Raw genomic sequence first — 23,381 nt, forward strand, 5'->3', positions numbered from 1 at the left:
ATAGAGATGGATGACATGACAGCTCCCCAAAGTACTGAATCCCCATCATCTGGATAGGGATTCAAAAAAAATCTTACACGTAAAATACATTTTCCCCAAAGATGGTTTATGCTCTGTTAGGTAGGGTGTTCATTTTTCCAGGAAGTTTGATTTTAAGAAGCTATTTGATGCTTTAAAACACGGTGTGATGTCATGAATGACAGCTAGAAGTATTTTGTGATTGGTCAAGGCTCAGATATCTGGGATATTTTGGCTTCATTTTATTGACTGTGGAAAGAATGGATTCTTTTAAGAATGTCCATTTTTAATGTTTATGATGGGAACTTTACTTGCACATTCTAAATTTACTTCAACAGACTTCTTACAATTAGTTCTTACAATGAACTGACACATTATTCCACTTGCTCCAGCTTCTAACCATGCCTCCTCTTGAGGTTTAGACCAAAAATAAAGTATAGCACCCACTCCCGTTAAGAAACCACATTCGTCAGCAGAGAACATGCATGCAGTACCTTTAAATTGAGCTCGTTCATCATTTAAAAGCCGGTGGTTTCAATCTCATGATGGAGACACTAAAGACAAAGTGATGACACTTGTAAACGGACCCACTCTTCTTTGTCCTCGTAGACAAACTGGCGAAGCAGAAGTCGACTGGATCCTCATCCAAGTCAGCTCCTCTCACCTGGGTGGATGTTTTGTCGCTTCCTCTTCCTCCCAACAAAGACAAGGGTCGCACAAAGACACACAAAGGAGACGGGCACCACAGGTGAGGTTCCACGTGAAGTGCTTTTTGTTCGGGCTAATATTCACTCAGTCAGGTTATTATTAGCACCAAGGCCTCTGACTTCACCTACGTGACAGAGAGAGTTAAGGAAGATGGAGATCAAACCTGCCCTGTAACTCCGCCACAGCTGTCAAACAAAACTCGAGTGAAGTTTGGAGTCTGGTGAGTTTTCAAATTAACAACATTGTGTCTGCAGGCAGTGAGCCGACTGCGCTCGGGGACTATGGAGGGAAGCGTCTCCTCTAACTGGTTATGACAGATTGGATTGTGTACATAACCGGTTGGGTTTGGGGGGGCTGTTCTGAATGTGCCGTGTCTTTTGTAATGACATTAGCCACGATCTGACAGTCTGAATTAGTACTTTCCCGTTTTAATGACACGTCCGTCATTAGATTAGACCCGACACCACTGGAGTGACGAACAGAGATGGTTCTCCTTCTCTGTAACTCCGCACTGGTTTCCTCTTTTCATAGGTTATTTTTTCTATTAAATAATATGGATGGCAGTGGGATTCATCTGTCCACCATGAAATGTTGTATTTTGTTCTGACGTTCGAATTCCCTTGAGGATTCACTACTGACTGTGATCTTCTGACCTTTGTGGGTTAATTGGATGAGTATCCATGGCATTATTTCTTCTCATGCACATTCACGTTCCCCTCAAACTGATTTATAATTTCTTAGGAGAAACCTTTAACTTCTCATACAAAACCATCATCAGGTCAAAATGTAAATTTGTCGGATACTTTGTGATGTGATCAAATACCTGCAAAAAAGCCTGACATTTTGATTTAGCTGTACTTTTGTGTTTATCGCAAATTAGCGATAGCACGTCTTGTGTAGGATTGTGTTAGCATGTTGATGTTAGCAGTTAGCGATGTAAGCTCCAAGCACACTGCTGAAATACAGCCTCACAGAGCTGTTACCATGGCTGCAGACTTCACTTTGAATGATCTCTGGTGTAATGATTTTAACCCAGTTGGGGTATTGCAAATGTTTTAGGTTGCAGGTTTACTGCGTTCAGTGTTTCCCCTCAGAGACACGCGCTCATGCTTTGTCATTCACTGTCAATCCTGCAGCTCTGAGGAGGACGACGACGACGACTGGTGTCCGCCGTTGCCTGCCAGAACTTACCTGATGGACGCTTCCAGGGAGGAAATCTCCAGCCTGCCTTCAAAAACAGACGATCTGTCTTACGCAGCGACATTGATGGCTTTTCCTCAGCGAGACACACACAAGCCCGGGGACAGTCCGCGGCTGCACAGCTTCGACCTCTTGACCCGCCAACACTTGGGCTCCCAGGTGTCCCAGTCCAACCCAGATCTATTTACCAACACCAAGGCCCGGGACGTCAGCGAGATGTACCACACCCACCAATGGGCAGACAATTTCAAGGGGGAAAGCTACAGCAAAGGTAATTGTGAAAACAGTTTTAATCTTCACATCTTTGGAAACGACTTCCCTAAGACAAGCACGTAGTGTCATGTATAATTTAGTTTAAGATGTTACCTAACAGAAAGTATTTGTACAGGAAAATCATGTCGCATTTATTATAAAGTGCAGCTCAGTGTTCCTCGTTTCCCCGAGGATGACATCAGTGTGCTTTCTTGTCAGGACCATCTCCTGCTGCAGCTGCCGAGTCGAGTCCCGGAGCCCAGACGCACAGATCCAGGAGTAAGAAGAAAACGCCCAAGGAAGGACAACTGAAGCGAGAGCTACACGGCCACACAGGTTTGACACAGTGTTTGTAACTAATCTAACTTGTTTTTAGGGTAAAGAAAAGAGTAGTATTATAAGAAGGCAGCTCAGTGCAGTCGTCCACCATTTTGGTTTTGTCTATGTTCACTTTGGACTGAGTCAGGCTTACTGTTCTCCCCTTGTGTCAAGTATAGTCTGTATATAAAGATGGACGACATGACGGCTCTGAAGCCAAAGTGTCTCAATCGCCCCCTAGTTGACGCCTGCGGCCTCCTCCTCTATGTTAGTGGATGGGACATGGACCAAACTAAAAAGTCAAAGATGGTTTCTGTCATTTTATGTAGAGTTTGGTTTTAATTTGTTGCTACAAAAACATTGTTAAACATCGAGCGCGTGTATTGGCAGGCTACCACAGTTTCATCCCCTGATCGCTAGTGTGCAGACTCTGGCTCCAAATGCACAAGATCGCAGTATTCGAATGCTGGATATTTTGGCTTCATGAGTGGAAATGCATTGTCCATTGCAGTCCATTGTTTCTAGTGCTAATGTAAAGCTAGGCTAACCAGCTGCTTGCTCTAGCTTCATATCCAATGCACAGGCTGGAGACTGGTATTGTTTTTCTCATCTAACTCACAGCTGGAAAGCGAATAAGCATGAAAACTTTTATTTTAAAGTGTAGTTTTTCTCTCAGTGAATTGTTAATCACCAATAATCAATCATATGCAGAACTCCCCCCTCCCCCGGCCCCGCCCCCTACAGATGACTCCCTGCAGCTCTTGGCGGAGGTTTTGAGCCGCGGACGAACAGACACGGAAAGAAAAGTTGCCAGCGACTCGCCTACGCTTCAGAGGAGGGGAGAACAGTTCTCACCGCAGAGGAGAGGACCGACACATTGTTTATCGCAGGGTAAGTGCGACGTGAAGTTCAACAACTGTCCACAGCCTAAAACAGAACAAAGAACAATTCATCTCTGAACATCACGCACCATCTTGCTTCAGCAGCTTGATCTAAAAAAGACGTGTATTAATATTATTGTTGTGCTTCACATTAATCCCCTTGAGCTTAGAAAGAACCAACTGCCGCCAGTGTGCGAACTCGAATTATCCCACAGCAGTAGCTCTGCTTTTAGTAGCAGGGGGTCTATTTCCAGCCTGCTCTATCACTTAGGATTTAACCTATATAAATACAGCTGTAACTTCGAATGATTTGTTTGTCATCTGCAGATGAAAATTTAATCCCATATGGACAGTCCGGCTTCCTGCCCAAGGTCCAGATGTCGGGCTACGGGTCCCTCGGCGGAGGAGTGTTGCCGCAACCCTCCGCTGCCGCCTGTAGGAGAGATGAGGTATGTCCAGACAAGACAAACAGTCCAGACAAGACAAGCAGTAGGACCAGACACTTTGTTGATGGGTCACAAATAGTTCAATAATAAACTGAGGGCATTTTCGGCTGCTTGTCGACTTCCATGAGACAGTGAACGACAGAACCCGTCCAATTTCTTTTGGACCAGAGCCAGAAAATAGTTAAATAACATAGTGACTAACGCAGTGATCTTTTTTTTGAGGTAATATTTGTCACTACTGGTAATTTTTGAAATAACAACAGAAATTTGTGTGTAGGGTTTGTGATTTTGAAAGGACACAAGATCACCTGATAATAAGTCAACCAGTCCAACCCCTAAATGACAACCAATGTGGGACCCATGATGAAAAACATTTGCTATATGTATTAATTTAGGAAAGGGTTAATTTTGTCATTGCTCCAAATATATCTGATGCTCGTCTCTTCTGTGTTTCAATGACGCTGTTGTTATTGTCTCTTTATCTCATGTTTTTTTCTTTCCAGAACCTCATGTGAACAGAAGCGGATCTCGTTTTCCTCTCTGATTTCCTGTCTTTGCAAACCGTCAATCTGTTGCCATGGTATCTAACGAAAAGATGAAGACAAAAGGGAAAGCGTCAAGGCTCGTCATCGCCTTTTCACCAACAATTTGTATTCTTTTTTTATTATTTGAATGATTGGATCTTTATTTTTTGTGATTCTCTTCACCCCTTCTCCTTGTATATAGACATCTTTGCAATTTTTAAAAAAACGTGATGAGATATATTACTAAAATAAATCTGGGGGGGAAAGTATTGTATTTTTAGGCAATGGGAAGTAACTGTAACTTTGACATTATTGTACAGCAGATTATTGAATGTATCTTCTGTTTACTCCTGACCATTAAAACCATGATGGTGTGTGTGTGTGTGTTCGGTTAAAGACTGGAAAAGATACGAGGCAGAGGATTCGTTAATAACTCATCATGTTGGTGTGGGTGTGTTTGAGTGTGCGTGTCAGTGCATGTGCGTAGTGTTTGTGTGTGTTACTGTTGTTAATCTGTCATCTCTGTGTGACTGTGCCGTGGTTTCCCTGTAGATCACCAGTGTGTTGTCAAGCTTTTTAAACTGACCAATAAAAGATTTGTTACTAAATCGCTTCAGTTCATGTGTGAATATGACGGGGCAGGGAAAGCCTTCTAAGACATGGCCGAGTCGGAACTGAAATATCCCAGAAATGATTAGTTGACAAACCATTTAGTACAGACATTTAATATCTTAATCAATTATTCAAATGACATTTCGTCTCCTGCCATCATATATGAAATCTATACTAAAGTTTAACTAAACAAGATTTTCTAAACATCATTTTAACACTGGCAGCAGGTGGGTCTTCTCATATTCTCTTAAATGCTACATAACCTAAAATTACGAATTGTATTCTTGTTAAATTATGACCTAATTCTCAAAATCAATTGTGACCCTAATACTCCATTGTAGGATTAGAGGAAAGTCTATGATGAAAACTAAATAACATCAGCAGAGTTATCGAAGTTCTTAAAGCAAAACAGTAAATTATATTGTAAAATAGTGCTCAATGTTTTCTGCAGCAATGTTATAAAGATTATAAAGAACATATCTCAGTTAAATTTCAAAATAAATCCAGGCAATATAACACAAAATACAAGAGTGAAGATGAATTAGGCTAAAGCCAAATCCCTCAGCTGTACTTGGTGCTAAATATCAAATGTTAACATGCTAATACAAATAAAATGTCTCCCCTCTGGTAGCAGGAATACTTAATTTGCAATATGTAAATAACCTTTTAAAAGTCATTTGTCTCAGAACTTATTTTGAAAAACATTAACTCATCTTAAACATACCTTGAAATAATGTTTGCACAAATTCATGGTGAGAGCAACGAAGTGAAGAACAGCTGCGACGAGAAAGTGGGTGTAAGTGTGTTGCATAATTCAGACCAGGACAAGACTGAGAGTTAGAGAAAAAAAAAAAGAGCATGAGCTCAGATTTTTCTATCAGCATCCCTGAGGTCTACATGAACTCAGACTTCATTTCATTGTCGCAGTAAGCAAACTTCTCTGATACAAGCTACTCAACATGATTCAGCGTCTTCTCCAGACTCTCTTAATGCACCTTCACCTCCTCTACCTCATCGGTGCAGATGGGTTATTTAGATGAAGAGCCACAGTGTTTGGGAAGATGGTGGATGATGGTGGAAAGTGAGTTGGACTCCGCCGCTGTCGGCAAATACCCACTGGGGCTCTCCTGGCTCGGAGGATAATGTTAATCTCGTGTAATTGAGATGGTTTCTACAACATTAGGCCTGTAGGGTGGATTAGAGGCTCTCACAAGGCTCAGTTCGACCAGCCACAGTCTGTTATTGAGGCCACTTCAACCGCTGCTGCCAAACTTTAAATCTGCTCTCCTCTTTCTCGCTGTTGTTACGTTTCCTCCCCGAGAAAAACTAAACCTGGTACACAGGGGCCGCTGTTGGGGAAACTAGCAAAACACTTAAGGTCCAATGTGTAAGATTCAGGTGATCTATCGGCGGAGAGTGAATAGGAAATAATCCCAGTGATGTGAATATTGTTCCCAACCATCACCCACTACACATATCAAAAAAAGTTAACAGAAAATAGAAGAAAACCCAAAAGATAGTGGGAGTCACAGAGAAATGGGGGTGTGAGTGAAAATGGGCACATGACAAATTCTTAGAAGAAGCAAAACCAACAACACAAACTCAGAGAGACAACTGAAGGTGTCGACCCTCTGACAGCAAACAACCAAACTGAACGAGGAAACCAAACCTCCTTATAAACCCTCCCAGTCTCAGCTGATCGCCTCCAGCTGGGCGAGGTCCCTGGTGCATCCCATTGCTCCCGATGAGCTGGGGAACATGTGACCCTGGTTCTGATCTCCATATGATCTCCATGGTCATAACACTGTCAGCTGACATCTCAGTGATTCACCGTCACCCTCTTCCTCCACAGTCACAATGTTAAAATTAAATCTAATCTATAATTAATGTGGAAAATATGGATAAGGTGTCTTTTTTTTCACAGTAACATCCAGTCTCACTGTCAACATCCAATTCAAACACATCATTAACTCAGATTCAAGGAGAACAGAGAGAAACTCTCCGGTTTCAGGAGATAAATGTGAAGACTGTCTTCTGATGTCAAACTCTGCACGAACCTCATTCAGCACAGCGAGAGTCAAACACCCGAGTCGAGTAACAATAAGCAAAACACAGATCTGAGTGGAGGGAGGCCTCGAAATCTGCATAACAGGATGAAGAATGTGAAACATGTAATCTTCTAGAACAGTGAGTACACTCACGTCAGGGGGCACAGCTTCTTGTGCAGAGGCAAAGGGATACACGGAAAGATGGTTGAGCAGCTAAACAATTTTTTAAAAAGATGAAATTATGGACAAGGATTTATATTACGGGTCGGTTAATTACAATATATTTCCAAACAATATCCCAAGAGGTTTCCTGGAAAGAACCATATCATTGTGGGCTGATTACAAGCAAAATAGAGAGAGAGAGAGAGAGCTCAGTTGAAGCACTTCCAGTTATTTCTATAGGAACATTGTAGACTCCAATTCAGAGGATTATAGCAGGAGAGCTAAAAATGCAAAATGGGAAATATGACAAAAAACATCAGAACAACGGAAGAACAGATAAGACATGAATTGGTGATAAATATTTACTGGGACAAATTCATCTAAAAGGAAACAATAAACTTTATTTAGGCTTCATGTCTGGATAGAAGGAGGAAGTGGAAATGTGTTGTCCATCTTTATTTAGGCTTTTTCATTTGTTAACATCCCTGTTTTAGTTTTTTTTCACGTGTTGTTGTTCTTCCTGATGTTCCAGTTTTTGCTCCCTGTGGTTTGCTGGGTTGCTTCTCCTGTGTTTTTGGAGTTTTGGATCTTTTATTCAGTCTCCCTGCCCCCTGCCAACTGAACCACAGACCTGCTCTTTGTTTATTAAAATCATCGTCTTCTCTACCTGACTTGCAGTTGGTCTGTTTCTTGGTTGTGCCCAAAACCCACAGCATGACAGCAGTGCCCACACTGGAGGCCTCTCCATCTGATTCTGGCACAGCTTTAAAGCACCTTAATTCCCAGGTCATGTGAACCTCACTGAGATACAGGAGAGATGGGAGGGGAACGAAGAGCAGGGACGCATAAAGATGTTACGCCTGATATAAAACACTATATAAACAACACAGGGATAAATAGGAGAGAGAAAATAATAAAAAGACATAGAAAAGTAGTGTCTGGCTGAGCAGATAAATCAAATAATTAAAAAAATAGTAAATAAAAAAATGCTAATATTCTGTCTCTTCTGTGGCAACAAACCTTTACTCTGAGAGAAAATCCAAACTGTTCAATTCTCTCTTTGCTTCAAGAAAAAAAAGGCACCACCTAGTGGTCACAACGGGCGTGATGACTGATGATCTGACCACATGAACTTCATTGTTAGGTTTTCATTGAATGCTCTTAAACTCACCTGTGTGAAATTCAGTGTGAATTAGCAGGAGATGATTATAGTTATGAGACTGAGTAGAGTTACCTCACAAAGGGCACTTAGGCGGTTTGAGTCTTAACTTTGAAACCATTGTCAGGTGCATAGAAAGATGTCGTAATTTTTTTTTAAAAAGGGTGTTGAAATGATGAGAATATTTCAGAGTGATAACATTAACAACTCTCGACTCGACTCTCTAAGCCTCCAGTCGACAAATCAAACCCTCCAGCCAAAAATATTTGGCCTCTGAGGAAAGCAGATGTTCAATTTTATAATTTATATAATTATATCTAAACATCCACACACGTCAGTCATTTATTGCAACATGATGTATTATTACAAGCTGCCGTGAGCCTTTTGCTCCCAGACTCAGTCCCAAAACAAACTTTTTCACAACTATATTTATTCTTAAATGAACTCAAATAAACAAACAATACATATTTAAGAAACACAGGCTTCTACCACTGAGTCTGCACCTGCTAATGAACCAGGTTGGGGAAAAATGGCCAATGGCTGCGTCTAATTGCTGCAGATAACATTGACAGTGACATTGAGCCGACATGTACAGCACGAGGACCATGAACCCAAAACATCTATGTTGTTATATAAAATTAAACCTGTGTTTTGCAGCATCTCCTTTTTAAAATCAACACAACAGAGATGTTAAAAGTCTCTTATGAACTCTGGTGTAAAACTGCAGGGCATCTGATATTGTATTTTCACTGTTACACACATGTTTTGTCTGATTCTATAAAGACATTTACATGTTTACATGTACTCCAACCCTGTACAGTTCAAAGTACACTGCAGAAAGTTTGTCCAGATGTTGTCTGGGGTTTCTGTTGAGAAGATGCTAAAAGACGTCTCTTTTATTGCAACTTCTTCGCCCAAACTGTGCAAACCCAGAGCTCCAGCTCAGCCTCCTCTGCTCAGCCAGGTTCACCGTCTGCATCGGGTTATATTCTATACATTTAAGTCATTCCTCTCGCTTTGCCAATAAAATGACGAGGACTTAAAAATATGAGACTAAATGCAACATGTGTCTTTCAACTAGTTATTATAAGGGTTGTAAAACATTTACATTGCAGATTCTTCATCATTTATGCCACAGGCCTGTAGAAAAGTGAAATGTTGGTTTTATTTAATGCAGATGAGCCCATTGCACGGTTTGAATGACAGCAATGTGTATAGACTGGACCAGAGAACTGTGTGTAACGTCAGAAAGGAGCTGATATTTACTGAAAACAATGTTTCTTCACCATCAGCATAACATGCAGAGGGATTTACACGAAACACATAATCTGGAAACACAATTCAAAATGCCATATTTAACATTTAAAATAATCTCTAACAACACTGTGGGTGAGTCAATTTCAGGCTGCGAGTTTGCTGTGTGGGGTTGTGCAGCATTTTGAATTAAAAGCCCCGTGTCATCAGTATTACCGAGATGTGCACAGCGCTTTAACGGTTTTGTATTTTCAGCAAATTCCCCAAAACACAAAACTCATCCCCTGTGATTGGTCGTGGCTCCACACGGCCCATTGTCCCACCAGCCCGTTTGTTCACTCGGTTTCCTACGCACAAACAAAACTTTCCTGCCACCCCGGGCAATATTGGGCTCCTCGGTGTTTTGACAACCCGAAATATTGGAATCTCTGACGTTTTCTGAAGCAAAAAAACAGATTAAGGTATGTAATCAACACAAAAAACAATATGTAAAATGTTATGAATGGAATCTAATGTTTTTTTAAAAGAAAATGTGAATATTTTCTGTTTGGTATTTTCACTATTGTCACATTGTTTTCAACTTAAACAGCTTTAAAATAAGGTTGGAAAACCACATTTCTTCATAAAATATTCCAGACATGTACTTTTTCTGGATCTAGTTGGAAAAATCTTCCTGAATAGAATTTCTAATATCTTAAACATATTCTTCATCCTTTTAGTGGTATATTTAGAAACTTGATTATCTCGGCTGTAATTTAACTTTATAAATATCTGTGGGTTTAATAACGTTTGAATCATGTATTTTTAGGACCCACCTGTCGACTGGCAGCTAATGAGTAATGTTTCTATAACCAGACCCTCCAGCAGGACATGTGTGGCCTCCTGCTGAATGATGTTGTTTTATTCATATCCAGCCCTGTGCTGTGAAACAAGTACCTGAGGCAGCAGGGCCTTGACCCGGACTGTTTTCTCTCTCTTTGTGTCAGTCAGTGTTTTTTTTTTTTTGGTCAGGATGTACAGCTTCATGGGAGGTGGGCTGTTCTGCGCCGGAGTTGGGAACATACTCCTCATCGTCTCCACGGCAACCGACTACTGGATGCAGTACCGTCACTCCAGCAATTACATGCACCAGGGCCTGTGGCGGTACTGTGTGCCGGGGAAATGCATGACACACACAGACAGCATTGGTGAGGCTCGTTTGTGTCTCTGCATGGGAACCGGCAGGCACATCCTCATTTATATTTATCAGCCCATTGACAAGCAGTCCGTGACCTCGACACCAGCCCTGATCAGCTGGGGTTCCTCCCTCTGGGGACTTTTTTTTTCTGGGGTTTCGCGTGTGGACTGAAGTGCAAAGAAGTTGTAAATTTATTTCACTGTCAAGAAAATGTCACCAGGAAATCTTACAAAAACCCAGATGCTGCTCTTTTTGTAGAAAGGCTGCATTCAAATTAACATTTTTTTACACAGAAACTAGGACTTTAAAGCCATGGCAAGTTTATCTACATAGTTGTATATTATTCTATATATATATATATATATATATAAATATAAATATATAATATTTATATTACACTTCAGTTGTGTAGTTTGCATGCATATAATTCAAAGTGCTTTACATATAATATAAAAGGCAACAAAATAATTATTTGCAATTAAAAGAATAATACAATAATAGAAACATTTGAAAAGAAATGAACACTATTTACAAAGAGAATTAAAAAAAAGAAACAAAAAACTGAAAGTAACAGTGCAGGATAAGACATTCTAAATTCTTTAATTTAATAAAAAGCTGTGGCAAATGATATTGATTTAAAAGAATTACTGACCTATTTCGACCAATCATGTCGTTTTATTCAGTTTTCATAGCATCAAATAACTAATTAAAATCAACCTTATCAGAAAAACAATTAGCACTTTAACATTTTATCAGTGTGATAAGAATTGTAATTTCACATATCAATAAATCAGATTCATTTGAATATTTAATAATTGGTGTACAGTAGGTTTTCAAACAGTAATGACACAGTTCAGTAGACATGCAGTTCTCTGGTCTATCCTCACTTTATTCATATTATTCAAGTTGAATTCTCAGTCATCCGCCCTTTGTTTAAAAGCAACAAAGGGGCACTAACCCACAGCCAAACACTAGATGGCAAACTAGTGCAGTCTCCTACATGAGGACAAACATGAAGACCTGTGAGAACAGTACATGAAAAAAAATCCCACATTCTGAATTCTCATGTGAGTCGTGGTCGTCTCCTCGTCTCCTCTCCCCTGCAGCGTACTGGGACGCCACCCGGGCCTTCATGATTCTCTCCCTGCTGGCTTGCTTCATCGGCATCGTGATCGGGGTCATGGCCTTCATCCACTACTCCTCCTTCGACGGGTTTGACAAGACATTTGCAGCCGGCATCCTCTTCTTCATCTCCTGTAAGTCACTCACCTGAAAACCCCATGCAAACCTACAGTTTACAGGGGCGGATCCAGGGGTGGGGTCGGTAAGCTGGAATTCAAATGGCCCCTGAAGTGCCCCTGTCCTGCCAGTACGAAAATTAAGAAAAATTCAAAAATCCTCCACTGATCAAACCTCATTTCTTTGACTGAACTCTTGCAGGCTTCTTTGTGTTGCTGGCCATGGCAGTCTACACTGGAGTGACGGTGAACTACTATGGTAAACGCTATGGCAGCTGGCGGTTCTCCTGGTCCTATATAATGGGCTGGGTGGCAGTGGTGCTCACGTTCTTCTCAGGTATCGTCATTGTACCATATCAACAACAACAGAGAATATCACACTTCTGGATTTGACTGTTCATGTTTTGCGGTTGCGCTCATTTTCTTAAATATCTCATTGCTTCTTTGCAGGTATCTTCTACATGTGTGCCTACAGGATGCATGAATGCCCAAGAAACTCTAACTCACGCTGACCTGCCAAAGTCTTCAACAGTCACACACACACACACACACACACACACACACACACACACACACACACACACACACACACACACACACACACACACACACACACACACACACACACACACACACACACAAAAGGCCGAGAGGAACCAATATCCCAATGAACTTTGCAACCACTTCCTGTTGAGCTAAATATTCATGATAAAGCAAAAATAAATACCATCAGTGCTTTTGTTGTCTACTTTGTTTCTCTGCATTAAAACAACTTAAAATGAAAATAAGTGGTAAAGGTGTATCATGATATCTGTGACCCAAGTGCATTTGTCAGCTATAGCTTAGAGTGTTATGGTAAAGTACTCTCATAGTGATTTTACTGTCATATCGACCACTCCTGACATGACAAACTATGCATGAAAATCATTTGTCCAAAACCTTTTAAAGCTTGATGGAAGTAGCAATAAATGAATGTTAACATAGTTAAGACCTAACATTTAAACCTAGTGCATCTTAAACATCTTATAGAATATGTGTGTATATATATATAGATGTATAAAATTAAGATGGCTACATTTTTAGACCTCATGGAAACCCTGTGAAACCACAAAAGCAGAATAACTTTTAAAACTAACTGCTGTGAGGTTATGAAAAAACAATGAACAAATTCAAATCGCATAACAGTTTTATTTAGTTTCTTTTCAAGTATTGTGCAATTTAAAGCGTTCCAGCCTCATAACAAGCTCTTTAAGAAAAAAACAACACTGTAGTGATACGATCATAAACTGGTTTAACTAAATGCAGCATAGATGCCTGGATATACTGTCAACCAAAGCAATAACCACAGAGGAAGTGCTGCCCTAAGCCTGGAAATGAAGTCAGATCAGGATGATCTCACCAGAGTTAATGTTTCTGAGAATTAACACTTTATGTGACAGTTGAGGAAAGCAGGAGGACCCAAGTGCAGGAGCAGGTTAATGGAAAGTGTCCTTTGATTACAGCAAAGGTTCTTAGAGGAAACAGGGTTAAAAAAACATGAACACAGTGAACTGGGAAAGACGACCAACTGACAAAGAGAAGCACAGAGACGTGTATTTACACAAGGGAGGCAGGATGACTGAACACAGGTGAAACACGTGAGGAACAGGTGCAGACGACAACAAGGGCTGGAAAACAGGACAAACGCAGGAAATAAAGCTGGAGACACAAGGAGCATAATTTCAAAATAAAACAGGAAGCAGAAAACAACTGAACACAAACCTTAACACAAGGAAACCCAGGTAAAAGTCAATAAACCAAAGAGTCCATAAAACAGAACCAAAATAGTCTTTCAGTCTTAGAAAGTTCGGAGCCACAATGGCAGAATTATGACAGAACAGGAAGCGCAACGGGCGTCGGCCATTTACCTCAACCAGCTTTATGAATAAAATGTTGCTTACATGTTTTAATAATTCCAAAATACTGGACACATACCATAGCAATCTGAGAGGGGTAATATTTCTAAAACTAAGATTTTGAATATAAATACAATTAAGTAATACAAAACTACTTAACGAGGTAGCCTCTACTTTACACTGTAAAAGAAGGATTGGAGAAATTTTGCAGTTGGCAATAGTGGAGTGGTGGCAGATTAAACAGCACCTATAAGTGAGGGGTTAAAACCCAGTGAGTAATTTTAGAAGTACACCGATATGTACATGTAGGTTAATACCTCTAAAATACACAATCTGTCGAGCTACACCAAATCTTAATGTGGGAATAGATACGGAGATCAGGGTGTTTTAATAAAAACACAATTGGGTCACAGATCATCCAGTTTTATAACAAAAATGGGATTGATTTACCATCGACAGCAGCGTACATACAGGAGTGGTGTCCTGGTGTGACATTAAAGAAAGTGGGATCCTCCTATGATACCTTCACAGCGTGTTATTATACAGCTCAGGTGTTGCATGTGTCTGAGAGAGTGACTCAGTGTTCACCATGGTCTAATTACAGTCAATGGGTGTTGAAAATGAAGCCATTGTCAAGTTAAACAAAAACAAACCAACACCTTCCGGTTGATTTTGACCCTGTAAAGCTGCAACTGAGGAAAAGGAAGGAAACAGTAGGATCACCTGGATCTAAAAAGTATCATAAAATGTACACATGAACATGCTAATATATAACAAAAGAAAAGTGTAGAAGTATAAATATAGAAAGTAACACTGGCAGCAAAAGCATGGCATACATAACAGAAAACAGACTGATATTTATTGTTAACATATTGTGGAGTGAAAACATACATTTCCCACATCACACATTCGTTTGGGGCTTGTCTGCAAATAGACGATCAAATGCAAATGATAAAATGAATTGTATTATGTAGTGACAGCACTTAACATCATCCTTTTAAATAAATTATCAAGAATTACAAAATGCTTTATTATCAGCTTTTGAATTCTTGCGTTATTACATGTCTGCAGAAATCAAATGTCGACAACCCCAGTAACTGTTTATTCAGCCCATTAGTTTACAATGGGAAGAAAAAACGTGACTGAAAATGTCTCCATGAAAACACTGGCTGTGACCATGTGTTATGTAATTTAGCCTTTTAATGAACTGTGTTTGTCACTCTAATATTCCCTCGAGTCAATTTAGTGGATGCATCACTGCACTGTATAGTTTCACATCCCTATAGAAAAGACACTTGTTTTATCCCCTGGGACTTACATGACCACCATTCTTGTTTCTGTGTAAGCATCCATACGCTCACTGAGTGTGTGAAGCCTGTTACTCCTCACGTTTCTGTGAAGGAGTCACATTTATGGACACATGAGGGGGGACATGTACAGACACGTATGACATTGTGTCAAGATCTAAGACGCCTGTTAAACTGAACATTACAAAGACAGAAAGACACATAACAATCAGTATTTTCTTCATGATAGTTAAAAAACAACATAAAGGAAAGTATGAGTCAAGAGTTTATTCTTACTATGAGTTTGGATGTGGAGGTTGATCACTGGCCTTTAGGAATCCATCCGTTCATCCATCCGTCTGTCCGTCCGTCCTTCCATCCATCCGTCCATCCTGCTTGCCGTTTAGTTCTTCAGTTTATTGTTGAGCCTTCTCTCTCTGTGTCCACAAGCCTTTTGGAGAAGAACATTTATAACCACTTACAAATGATGGTACAGACATTTATTATCATATGCAGTTTGAGTAGATTTTGCATGCAAAGCTTAAATAGTATACATGTTTCTTTTTTTCACATGAAGAAATAATATAAACAAGCATTAATGATAATAATTCATTGTAGGGATAATTAGACATTTTGGAAAATAGCTGTACAGCAGGCGATTAAGCTAAGCTAAAGTTAGTTTAGCACAAAGACTGGAAACAAAGGGGATACAGTTATCCTGACTCTGTCTTTAACACTAAAAGCTCACTAGTTAATGTTTGCTTAACCAGGATATTTTACAGCATCATAAGGATAAACTATGACACTGTTTCTGAGTGACCTAAACATACATTTAAAAGTTTCTGTTCTAAAATGTGCTGTTACATAATCTGGAGACACTGATACTGATATATCTGCGATAAGCCAGGACCTAAAATCTGTGCGTCACAGCAAAGCTCAAAATACACGCCACTGGTTTACTTGGCAACGCTTTCTTTCTGAGGTAACACGGGGACACCCATGCACGTCACTTTAAGCACCTAATGAAAATATTTAATCCTCTACACATCGGCCTATATTATCGGCCGATAAGACGATGAGGTACAAACTGTGATTCAGTTCGTCACTAAACTTCATCTCTGCCAAAATCATACATTTTCACATTCAGTTGAGTCATTGGGAGTTTGATTCTTCTAAGATCCTCAGAAAACACCAATTCTATCCACTCCCTTTTAAGACAGGAGATTTGCGGTCCCTGGCCTAAATGTGTTAGCACTTCCCCAGGGGGACCATAGTTATTGCTTCTGGGTCCAAGTAAAAAAAAAGAAAGTGCCTTCAGTAACACTGATGGCATTGCTTGCAGACAAATGCTTATTTAGAAAAGAAAGGAGAGATTAAAACTGGCATTTGACATCAGATACGTCTAAAGTAATCCAACAGGAGCCTTTTTCAGTCTGTATCCTCACGGTGTATTGTGATGATGTTCTTCAGGGACCGGAGTCGCTCTGGAGTCTCTTTCGTGTCATGATGCTTCACAAAAGACTTTGGATTTCTCTCAGATCTAGGTGTGTCTTTTATTTGCAAACTGTACTGAAATGTTCTGTTTGCAGTTTTTCAGCCTGGGGCCAAAAACAAAAACTGATCCATTACGAAACTCGCTCTCTGAGGAAGAATAATGAGACTTTTATCACATCAAGAGATCTCAAAAGAAAACACTTGAGATCAGATCGCTGATCCTGTTCTTTCATAGGACCATGAAATGTTGTTTCTTGAATCATTGTTTTTTGGTACACATTGTAGTTGCTACACAACAGTCTGCTTGTCCATACCCAGGACAGTAATCAAATGTTTTTCCATTGAATAACATTATCCTCAGCCATTAACATTGCATGGTGTGATGTGTGACATAACAGTGTGATGGTACTGTTACACCCTGTTACATACAAAACAGCAGGAAACAAAGAGTGTTTTGAAAGAAACTTCTAAAAAAATCAGTTCCATCAATACGGGGCGGGGTGGAGCCACTTGACGTGTTGAACTGCGTGAAGTTTATTGTACATGACTTGTTATAAAAATGTACTTGAAATATTAAGATGGTGAAGGCCCAGCTTATGTTACATGTTAAACTATTGTCTGAGATGCTCCCTTTCACGCCCCTTTGGGGCGAGGGTGTTGGGTGACGGTGGGGGGCCAACAGTATAAATGAAGGGTTCTGAGGTCCAACAAAGAAGAGCAAAAAATGGAGACTTACAGGTGAGTCTCTAAAATAACTTTATAAACTCTTTTTGACTGTAGTTTTATTCATTTTGTGATGTTTTTAGATTTTAGATGATATATTTTATTGGGTTTTCTTTCTTTTCAGTGGAGACTAATTTCCTGTAATTTTAATGTTAGTCACAGGTTCTTTACATCAAAAGACATCAGATATAATGTGAGGGTCTTTATCTTATCGACATTTTTTTCTTACCTTCTCCATCACAAATAGAGAATGCTTTAATTCCCTTTGCAAATCTGTGGAACTGAATTTGAGGATCAGTTTTTCCATGTTATGTCATTTTTTTCGAGGCTGAAGCTGTAGCATGTCTTTTGTTTTATTCTCAAGTGACTGTTTACTGTGTGTTTCATAATAAGGTGGAACTCTGTAATTTTCTTGAGGAAAGTTTTCTTTGAAAGTACTTTCCCTTGAAAGTAGACAGTGAAAATGTCAGAGCTCATTGTTTTGCTGGTTTCTCACAGGTCCACACTCGGAACAACGACGCTGGTCTCTCTTCTGAGCTTTCTTGTCCTAATTCTGAGGACAGAGGCTCAGATACCTGACGTTTGTGTCTTAAGTGATACCAACAGACCTCCAGGTTTGTGACATTGTCTTTAACATGTTCTTCTCTGTTATTTTCCCACTTCCACTGCAGTTTGCTTTATAGCCTCCCTTTACTTTATCTCCTGTAGAAAACTCGGACATAACTGTAGTGTGTGGCACCGAGTACATGGACCTGAGCATCTACATCTGTCCAGTTTACCAAGCTCTTTACAACCAGTCTCTGATGGTCCTCAACAATGAGTTCAACAAACCTGAGTGCTTTGGGACTGCGAACATGAGCGCTGTCCCGCCGGTCTTACAATTCAAAATCCCCTTGAATGAAAGTGCCATCTCTGCCTGCAATAGTATCTTTAAGGTATTATTTACAATAGCTTTACCTATTGTTTTAAAAGTGCTTGTCAATTGAACAACCCTGTTACCTAGATATTATATTCATGTGCAACTAATGTGCATCAAAGTTTTCTGTTGACGTAATGTTATTGTTTGCATATGTTATAGAATCTTGTTAGATTTACTGGAAGCTATGAAGACTTTCCAGTACTTAAGGATATCATAATAGTGCAGAATCTGTAGTGCAACCAGGTCAAAATCTGCTTTTGGTATTAAAACCAACCTTGAATTCCTGCATTATAATTTAAAAAAAATTTAAATACTAGAACGACTCAGTAGGCACAGAACTCCACCAAGGCCCAACAGTCCCCTTAAATTCAATTAAGCTGCACCTAATTGCACACACTCTTAGATATCATTTCCCTAAATATTCATTTGCCTGGGAGTTCAGTTAAAATGCCAAAAAACCACCCTATCTTGCAATGTTAAAGAAAATGACCAAGATGTAAAGGGTTCCTCTCTGAGCCGTACTGCATCCTTTCACCAAGGTGGAATATGTGGAAATTTGTTCAGTAGCTTTTTGCATAATCTTGCTTACAAACAGACCAACCAACAACTAGAGGTGTAAACATCTTGGCAGGACAGAAAAACCTGATTTTAACAGTTTTCACTAAAATCTTTGATTGTTTGTCATCAGGTGACCACTGAGGTTGGAACTGGAGAGTTTTCCGACTTCTCAAATGTCCAGTTCATCAACATTTCAGGCGTGATTAATTCTATAGACCCGTCTGCCGCCATGATCACCTACAGGCCGCAGATCATGTACATGTTCTCCTGTCGTTACCCGATGCAGTATGTCCTGAACAACACTGAAGTGGCTGTGTGAGTATGCTTCGTGGTACCAAAGGTTACAGCTGCACTGAACCACATCCAAGTTTCTAATGCAGCACATGAATTCTGCTTCTTTCATCACAGATCAGGAGTCAAACTCGCCATGAGAGGGAACAATGGCAGCTTCATCAGCTCTCTGAATTTAAAGCTCTACAGTGTAAGACCTCCTTTGGCTTTTAGAAGTGGACAGATACCTTTAAAACTAAAACCATTTCATATCATATTGTATTTTGTTTGTACTTTTCTGTGGAACAGACTGAGCAGTACGTGGAACCTCTGGTAATCCCAGCAAAAGGACTCAGCCTCAAGACCAAGATTTACGTCGCAGTTACAGCCACCAATTTAACAGACAGGTATTTAGGTTTGTTGGCAGCTTGCAGTAAACCACACGTTATATTAACAAGAAAGAAACACTTAGAATCCACATGTCTGTCCTCGAAGGTTCAACGTGCTGCTGGACAGATGCTACGCAACAACAAACCCCTATCCCGCTGTAGACAGCTTTTATGATCTGTTTGTAGGGTGAGTCTCCTGTATTCAAGCAGAGTACATAATACCTTCCACTAAACTTCCCTGTGTGCGGTAACACGACCCGCCTCTCTTTCACTCCAGGTGCACACGTGACGCACAAACTAAGTTGAGCCTCAACGGGGTGGACCAGAAAGCGTACTTCTCCTTTGAGGCCTTCCGATTTGTGATGCACAAAAACCAGACAGTTTCCACTTTCTACCTGCACTGCGTCACCAGACTCTGCGAGGTGTCCTCGTGCAGCTCCTTCCTGCCTGTGAGCAAACTTGTTTTTTTTTAAGAAATCACAAATTAAATTGCCCTGAGCCTCATTCTGTCTTTGTTCATTTCCAACAGAACTGTGACGGCGCAAACAGGAGAAAGAGAGAGATCCAGGATGTGTCCGACGCCGCCACCGTCTCCTCGCCCGCCATACTTGTGGGCCAACTGGGCAGTGGTACGTCTACAACAAACATCCTTTGCTATCACAATAAGTCTTTGATTGTATAAAGACAGAATTATCTCAAAATATGCAAGCTGATTGATTGACTCATCAAATCTAATTTATTTTTTAAAGCGTATGAAAATGAATGGCAACTAATGGGGTTCAAGCGTGGCTAATATAAAATTACAACAGATAAAACTAACCCGGGCTTTCATCTCCACATTTACTTGCAAAACAATGTCTTTATACTTTTATACCAGTAGTTTGAGATTTTGGGGAAATGTACTTTTCAATACGTCTCTAATATCTGTACGTTAACTACGAAGCGAGAGCGACAAGGTGATTAGCTTAGCTTAGCATAAACCACCACAATGAAATTGGTCACATTTGCGTTTATTAAACAAGAAGTTGTACAACATGTTAACTCATGAGCTTTTTGGACCTTTTGACAGAGCCAGGCTAGCTGTATCCCTCTGTTTCCAGTCTTTATGCTAGGCTAAGCTAACCAGCTACGGGCTGTAGCTTTACATGCAACTGACAGATATTGACCTCAATTAATATTTTGATCCTTTGAGTTAATGTTTATCAAAAATAAAAGATGAACCCTGTCAATTACTAACATAGTTTGGATCAAATTTTCAGAGGAGCCTCGTCCAGCGTCCTACGCTTCTCAAAGTAAGAACATTTACTCTTTTGCTGCCACTTTCATTAATCGCATCAAGCATGCAACTTACTGTTGAATTCTTCATTTGTGCTGGTCTTTCCAGTCTATTGCTGCAGTCTCTTTTAGATTAGAAATCCTGTTGAAAACGCACCACACAAGCCCAAATCATCTCTTCACAGATGCTCTTGTGCTGCACGTTTTGAATCACAAGCAGAACCTTTCTTTCTCAAACATTCGGCCTTTCCATCACTTTGAAAGAGGTTCATCTCATCCCTGCAAACTTACACCTGGCTCACTTCTCACCAGTGGTTTGCATCATAGTCTCTGTATTTCTGCTCTTTCTTCTTCAAATGGTGGATTGTGGGACCTGTTCGATGTCTGATCTCGTTTTCTTATTTCCATCGAAAGTGTCTTCAGAGTACATCGAAAACAGAGCAACTGGCCTTGCCGTGCCAATAGTTTTCACGGGGACTGTGCTGTGTTTGTCGCTGTTTGTGAGTTTCTCTCTGAATACACCGGGATGGCCTGGGTCACTCTGTCTCTGATGGACTACTTTCTTGGTACATGCTCCTACTGTAACTAGCTACATTAACTACTGTCCTCATGAAGCATATTAGTGTTTGATATCTTAATGCTTTCCTTCCACCCTCCTCCAGCAGGTTTGCAGTCCGACAACTACAGCAGCCCTGTGGTGGCTGTGATCGTCTGCATCGTCATCCTAACCATCTTCGTCGCCGCCATGGCCGCCTACGTCGTGTTGCACAACAGAAGAAAACCACTTATCCAGTAACATCCTCTGACTTATCTCCTAAACTGCCAGTGTAGCACTTCATCATCTGCAAGTAAAACAGGTCACTGAGACGATAGCTTCATGTTACACAACCATACGACGACGTAGCTTTTCCATTTCACACACATCTTAACACGGGGGTCAGAAGTTAGAGGCATGCAACTTTATAATCATTATGAATCACATAGTTTATTCATGCTGGAGATGAGGGCACACAATCTGTATTCTGTATTAATATTAAATATTAGTTTTAATCCTGTTTTCATGTGGAAGTATTTAATGAATGACAGTTCTCATGTACTCAGTTATATACAGTTTACTTATAACGTGTTTTTAATTGAGAATGAAGACAGTACTCACACTTATAACAGGCTGAAGTGAACAGTTTGGAGATGTAAGTGAACAATCGGCTAATATCAGTCAATTTGGATAATCCCAGTCTGTAAAGTAGCTGGTGAGATATTTCACCAACTAACCTGACCGACTATTTCACCAACAAACTGACATTTACACAGCTCGGCTGAAATGTTATAATATCTTAACAATATTTGGGCTGTCATTAAATTTGTGTAAGACACAGACTATAAATCAGCAACTGTTTGTATCTCTCTCTCTCCTTCATTTGCTGTCCTCTCTACATTATCACTATTTAATAAAGGCATAAAATGTCCCCCACAAGTCTATTCCCTTTAGCCTCGGCTTTATTTTTGTTTTTGCTAATTAACAAGTGTTTTCATGCTAACATGCTAAACTAATACGGTAAACATGGGCGTCATACATGTCAAAGATCCAAATGTCAGAATGGTGGCATTAGCATTTAGTTTGAAGAGCCACTGTGTCTGAGTATGATCTCACAGAGGCGTATTCACATCATCACAGATAAACAGCTTTGAACACAGCCAGCAGGGGAGCTCCACAACTTCCAATTTGTTGAGCTTTGACCACAGACTGTAAATAAAAGGCTTTGACCAAGCTGTGTTGACCACTGGAGGATGGAAAAAATGATGATAAAGTGTAGTTTCTGAATTTAAAGAGGTGTGCGATGACCCACATCAGGACCAAGCAAAAATATATTTACTTTTAGCAAAGTACTAGCCTGCAGAGTATCAGAAACATACTCGTGGGGAGCTTCAGGATTGTAGCTAAGGTGTCACCATTTAGTTGAGCATTGGAAGCTCAGATGTGGTAAATACTGTGTACAGCTAAAGACCCTTTTTCCCCTCAAAATAAAGTCAGAAGAGACAATTCAAACTCAAGCCTTTCTCAGTCTGTTAATAATGATCTATGAGAATCATCAGAAACATCTGTCTTTTCAGTGAAGCAAAGCCACAAACCAGATTTTTTACATAAGCATACAATTCATGACTCTAATAAGAATTTCATTACAACACTGTCTGATTTGCATCACCTTAACTTCAGTATGTATTTAAATGATTTACATATTTCTCATCTCATAATGCAAAGCTGGGATGTGACGTCCGACACTTTCTGTTCACAAACAACTCAGCAGGCATCTACTTTTCCAAACATTTGTTCATTTGTTCATTTTTGTGACTTGGGAGTTCTTTATAAAAAAGAGAAATTAGGAAAACTGACACAAAATGAAGACTAACTGATCATTTCTCACCATCATTTATCACAACACTAATATGCCTGAATGAAAATACTTAAAATCATTAATACAAATGAAAATTGAAATGACATTTTTTGGAACAATGTCACATTTAACAAGTATTTCTTCAATGAATTTATATTTTAAGTAATTCACTTATTGTCCTT

General features: G+C 39.9%; 3 protein-coding genes across 8 annotated transcripts in view; all 3 read left to right on the plus strand.

The window, feature by feature from the left end:
- Positions 1 to 4,955, plus strand: part of LOC118106604 (roundabout homolog 2) — a 45,953-nt gene extending 40,998 nt beyond the window's left edge. For 5 of the 6 annotated variants that reach the window (XM_035155289.2, XM_035155291.2, XM_035155292.2 and 2 more), the window contains 6 exons: positions 628 to 766; positions 1,863 to 2,197; positions 2,398 to 2,514; positions 3,208 to 3,387; positions 3,705 to 3,826; positions 4,327 to 4,955. In XM_035155289.2, the coding sequence (XP_035011180.1) occupies positions 628 to 766; positions 1,863 to 2,197; positions 2,398 to 2,514; positions 3,208 to 3,387; positions 3,705 to 3,826; positions 4,327 to 4,338 (905 nt within the window). In that variant the 3' untranslated portion in view covers positions 4,339 to 4,955. The remainder of the gene's footprint in view (positions 1 to 627; positions 767 to 1,862; positions 2,198 to 2,397; positions 2,515 to 3,207; positions 3,388 to 3,704; positions 3,827 to 4,326) is intronic. The other variant, XM_035155294.2, reaches the window with a different exon arrangement.
- Positions 4,956 to 10,396: 5,441 nt separating this feature from the next.
- Positions 10,397 to 12,509, plus strand: LOC118106374 (lens fiber membrane intrinsic protein). The gene is made up of 4 exons (XM_035154856.2): positions 10,397 to 10,769; positions 11,866 to 12,015; positions 12,200 to 12,334; positions 12,448 to 12,509. The coding sequence occupies exons 1-4, from the start codon at positions 10,595 to 10,597 to the stop codon at positions 12,507 to 12,509; spliced, it is 522 nt and encodes a 173-aa protein (XP_035010747.1). The 5' UTR covers positions 10,397 to 10,594.
- A 3,744-nt stretch (positions 12,510 to 16,253) lies between these two features.
- LOC118106758 (zona pellucida-like domain-containing protein 1) lies at positions 16,254 to 22,366 on the plus strand. Its single transcript, XM_035155528.2, has 12 exons — positions 16,254 to 16,258; positions 17,366 to 17,410; positions 17,894 to 18,009; positions 18,104 to 18,330; positions 19,003 to 19,187; positions 19,281 to 19,353; positions 19,452 to 19,549; positions 19,638 to 19,718; positions 19,809 to 19,980; positions 20,061 to 20,160; positions 20,791 to 20,823; positions 21,469 to 22,366. The coding sequence occupies exons 1-12, from the start codon at positions 16,254 to 16,256 to the stop codon at positions 21,600 to 21,602; spliced, it is 1,269 nt and encodes a 422-aa protein (XP_035011419.2). The 3' UTR covers positions 21,603 to 22,366.
- The last annotated feature ends 1,015 nt before the right edge of the window (positions 22,367 to 23,381 follow it).

This window comes from Hippoglossus stenolepis, chromosome 4 (genome assembly GCF_022539355.2).
Source record: "Hippoglossus stenolepis isolate QCI-W04-F060 chromosome 4, HSTE1.2, whole genome shotgun sequence".
Lineage (NCBI taxonomy): Eukaryota > Metazoa > Chordata > Actinopteri > Pleuronectiformes > Pleuronectidae > Hippoglossus > Hippoglossus stenolepis.

Coding starts and splice junctions, on each gene's coding strand:
- LOC118106374 (XM_035154856.2), top strand. CDS start 10,595: ATGTACAGCTTCATGGGAGGTGGGCTGTTCTGCGCCGGAGTTGGGAAC. Junction 10,770..11,865: donor GACACACACAGACAGCATTG/GTGAGGCTCGTT, acceptor TCTCCCCTGCAG/CGTACTGGGACGCCACCCGG. Junction 12,335..12,447: donor GGTGCTCACGTTCTTCTCAG/GTATCGTCATTG, acceptor GCTTCTTTGCAG/GTATCTTCTACATGTGTGCC.
- LOC118106758 (XM_035155528.2), top strand. Junction 18,331..19,002: donor CCTGCAATAGTATCTTTAAG/GTATTATTTACA, acceptor GTTTGTCATCAG/GTGACCACTGAGGTTGGAAC. Junction 19,981..20,060: donor CGTGCAGCTCCTTCCTGCCT/GTGAGCAAACTT, acceptor CATTTCCAACAG/AACTGTGACGGCGCAAACAG.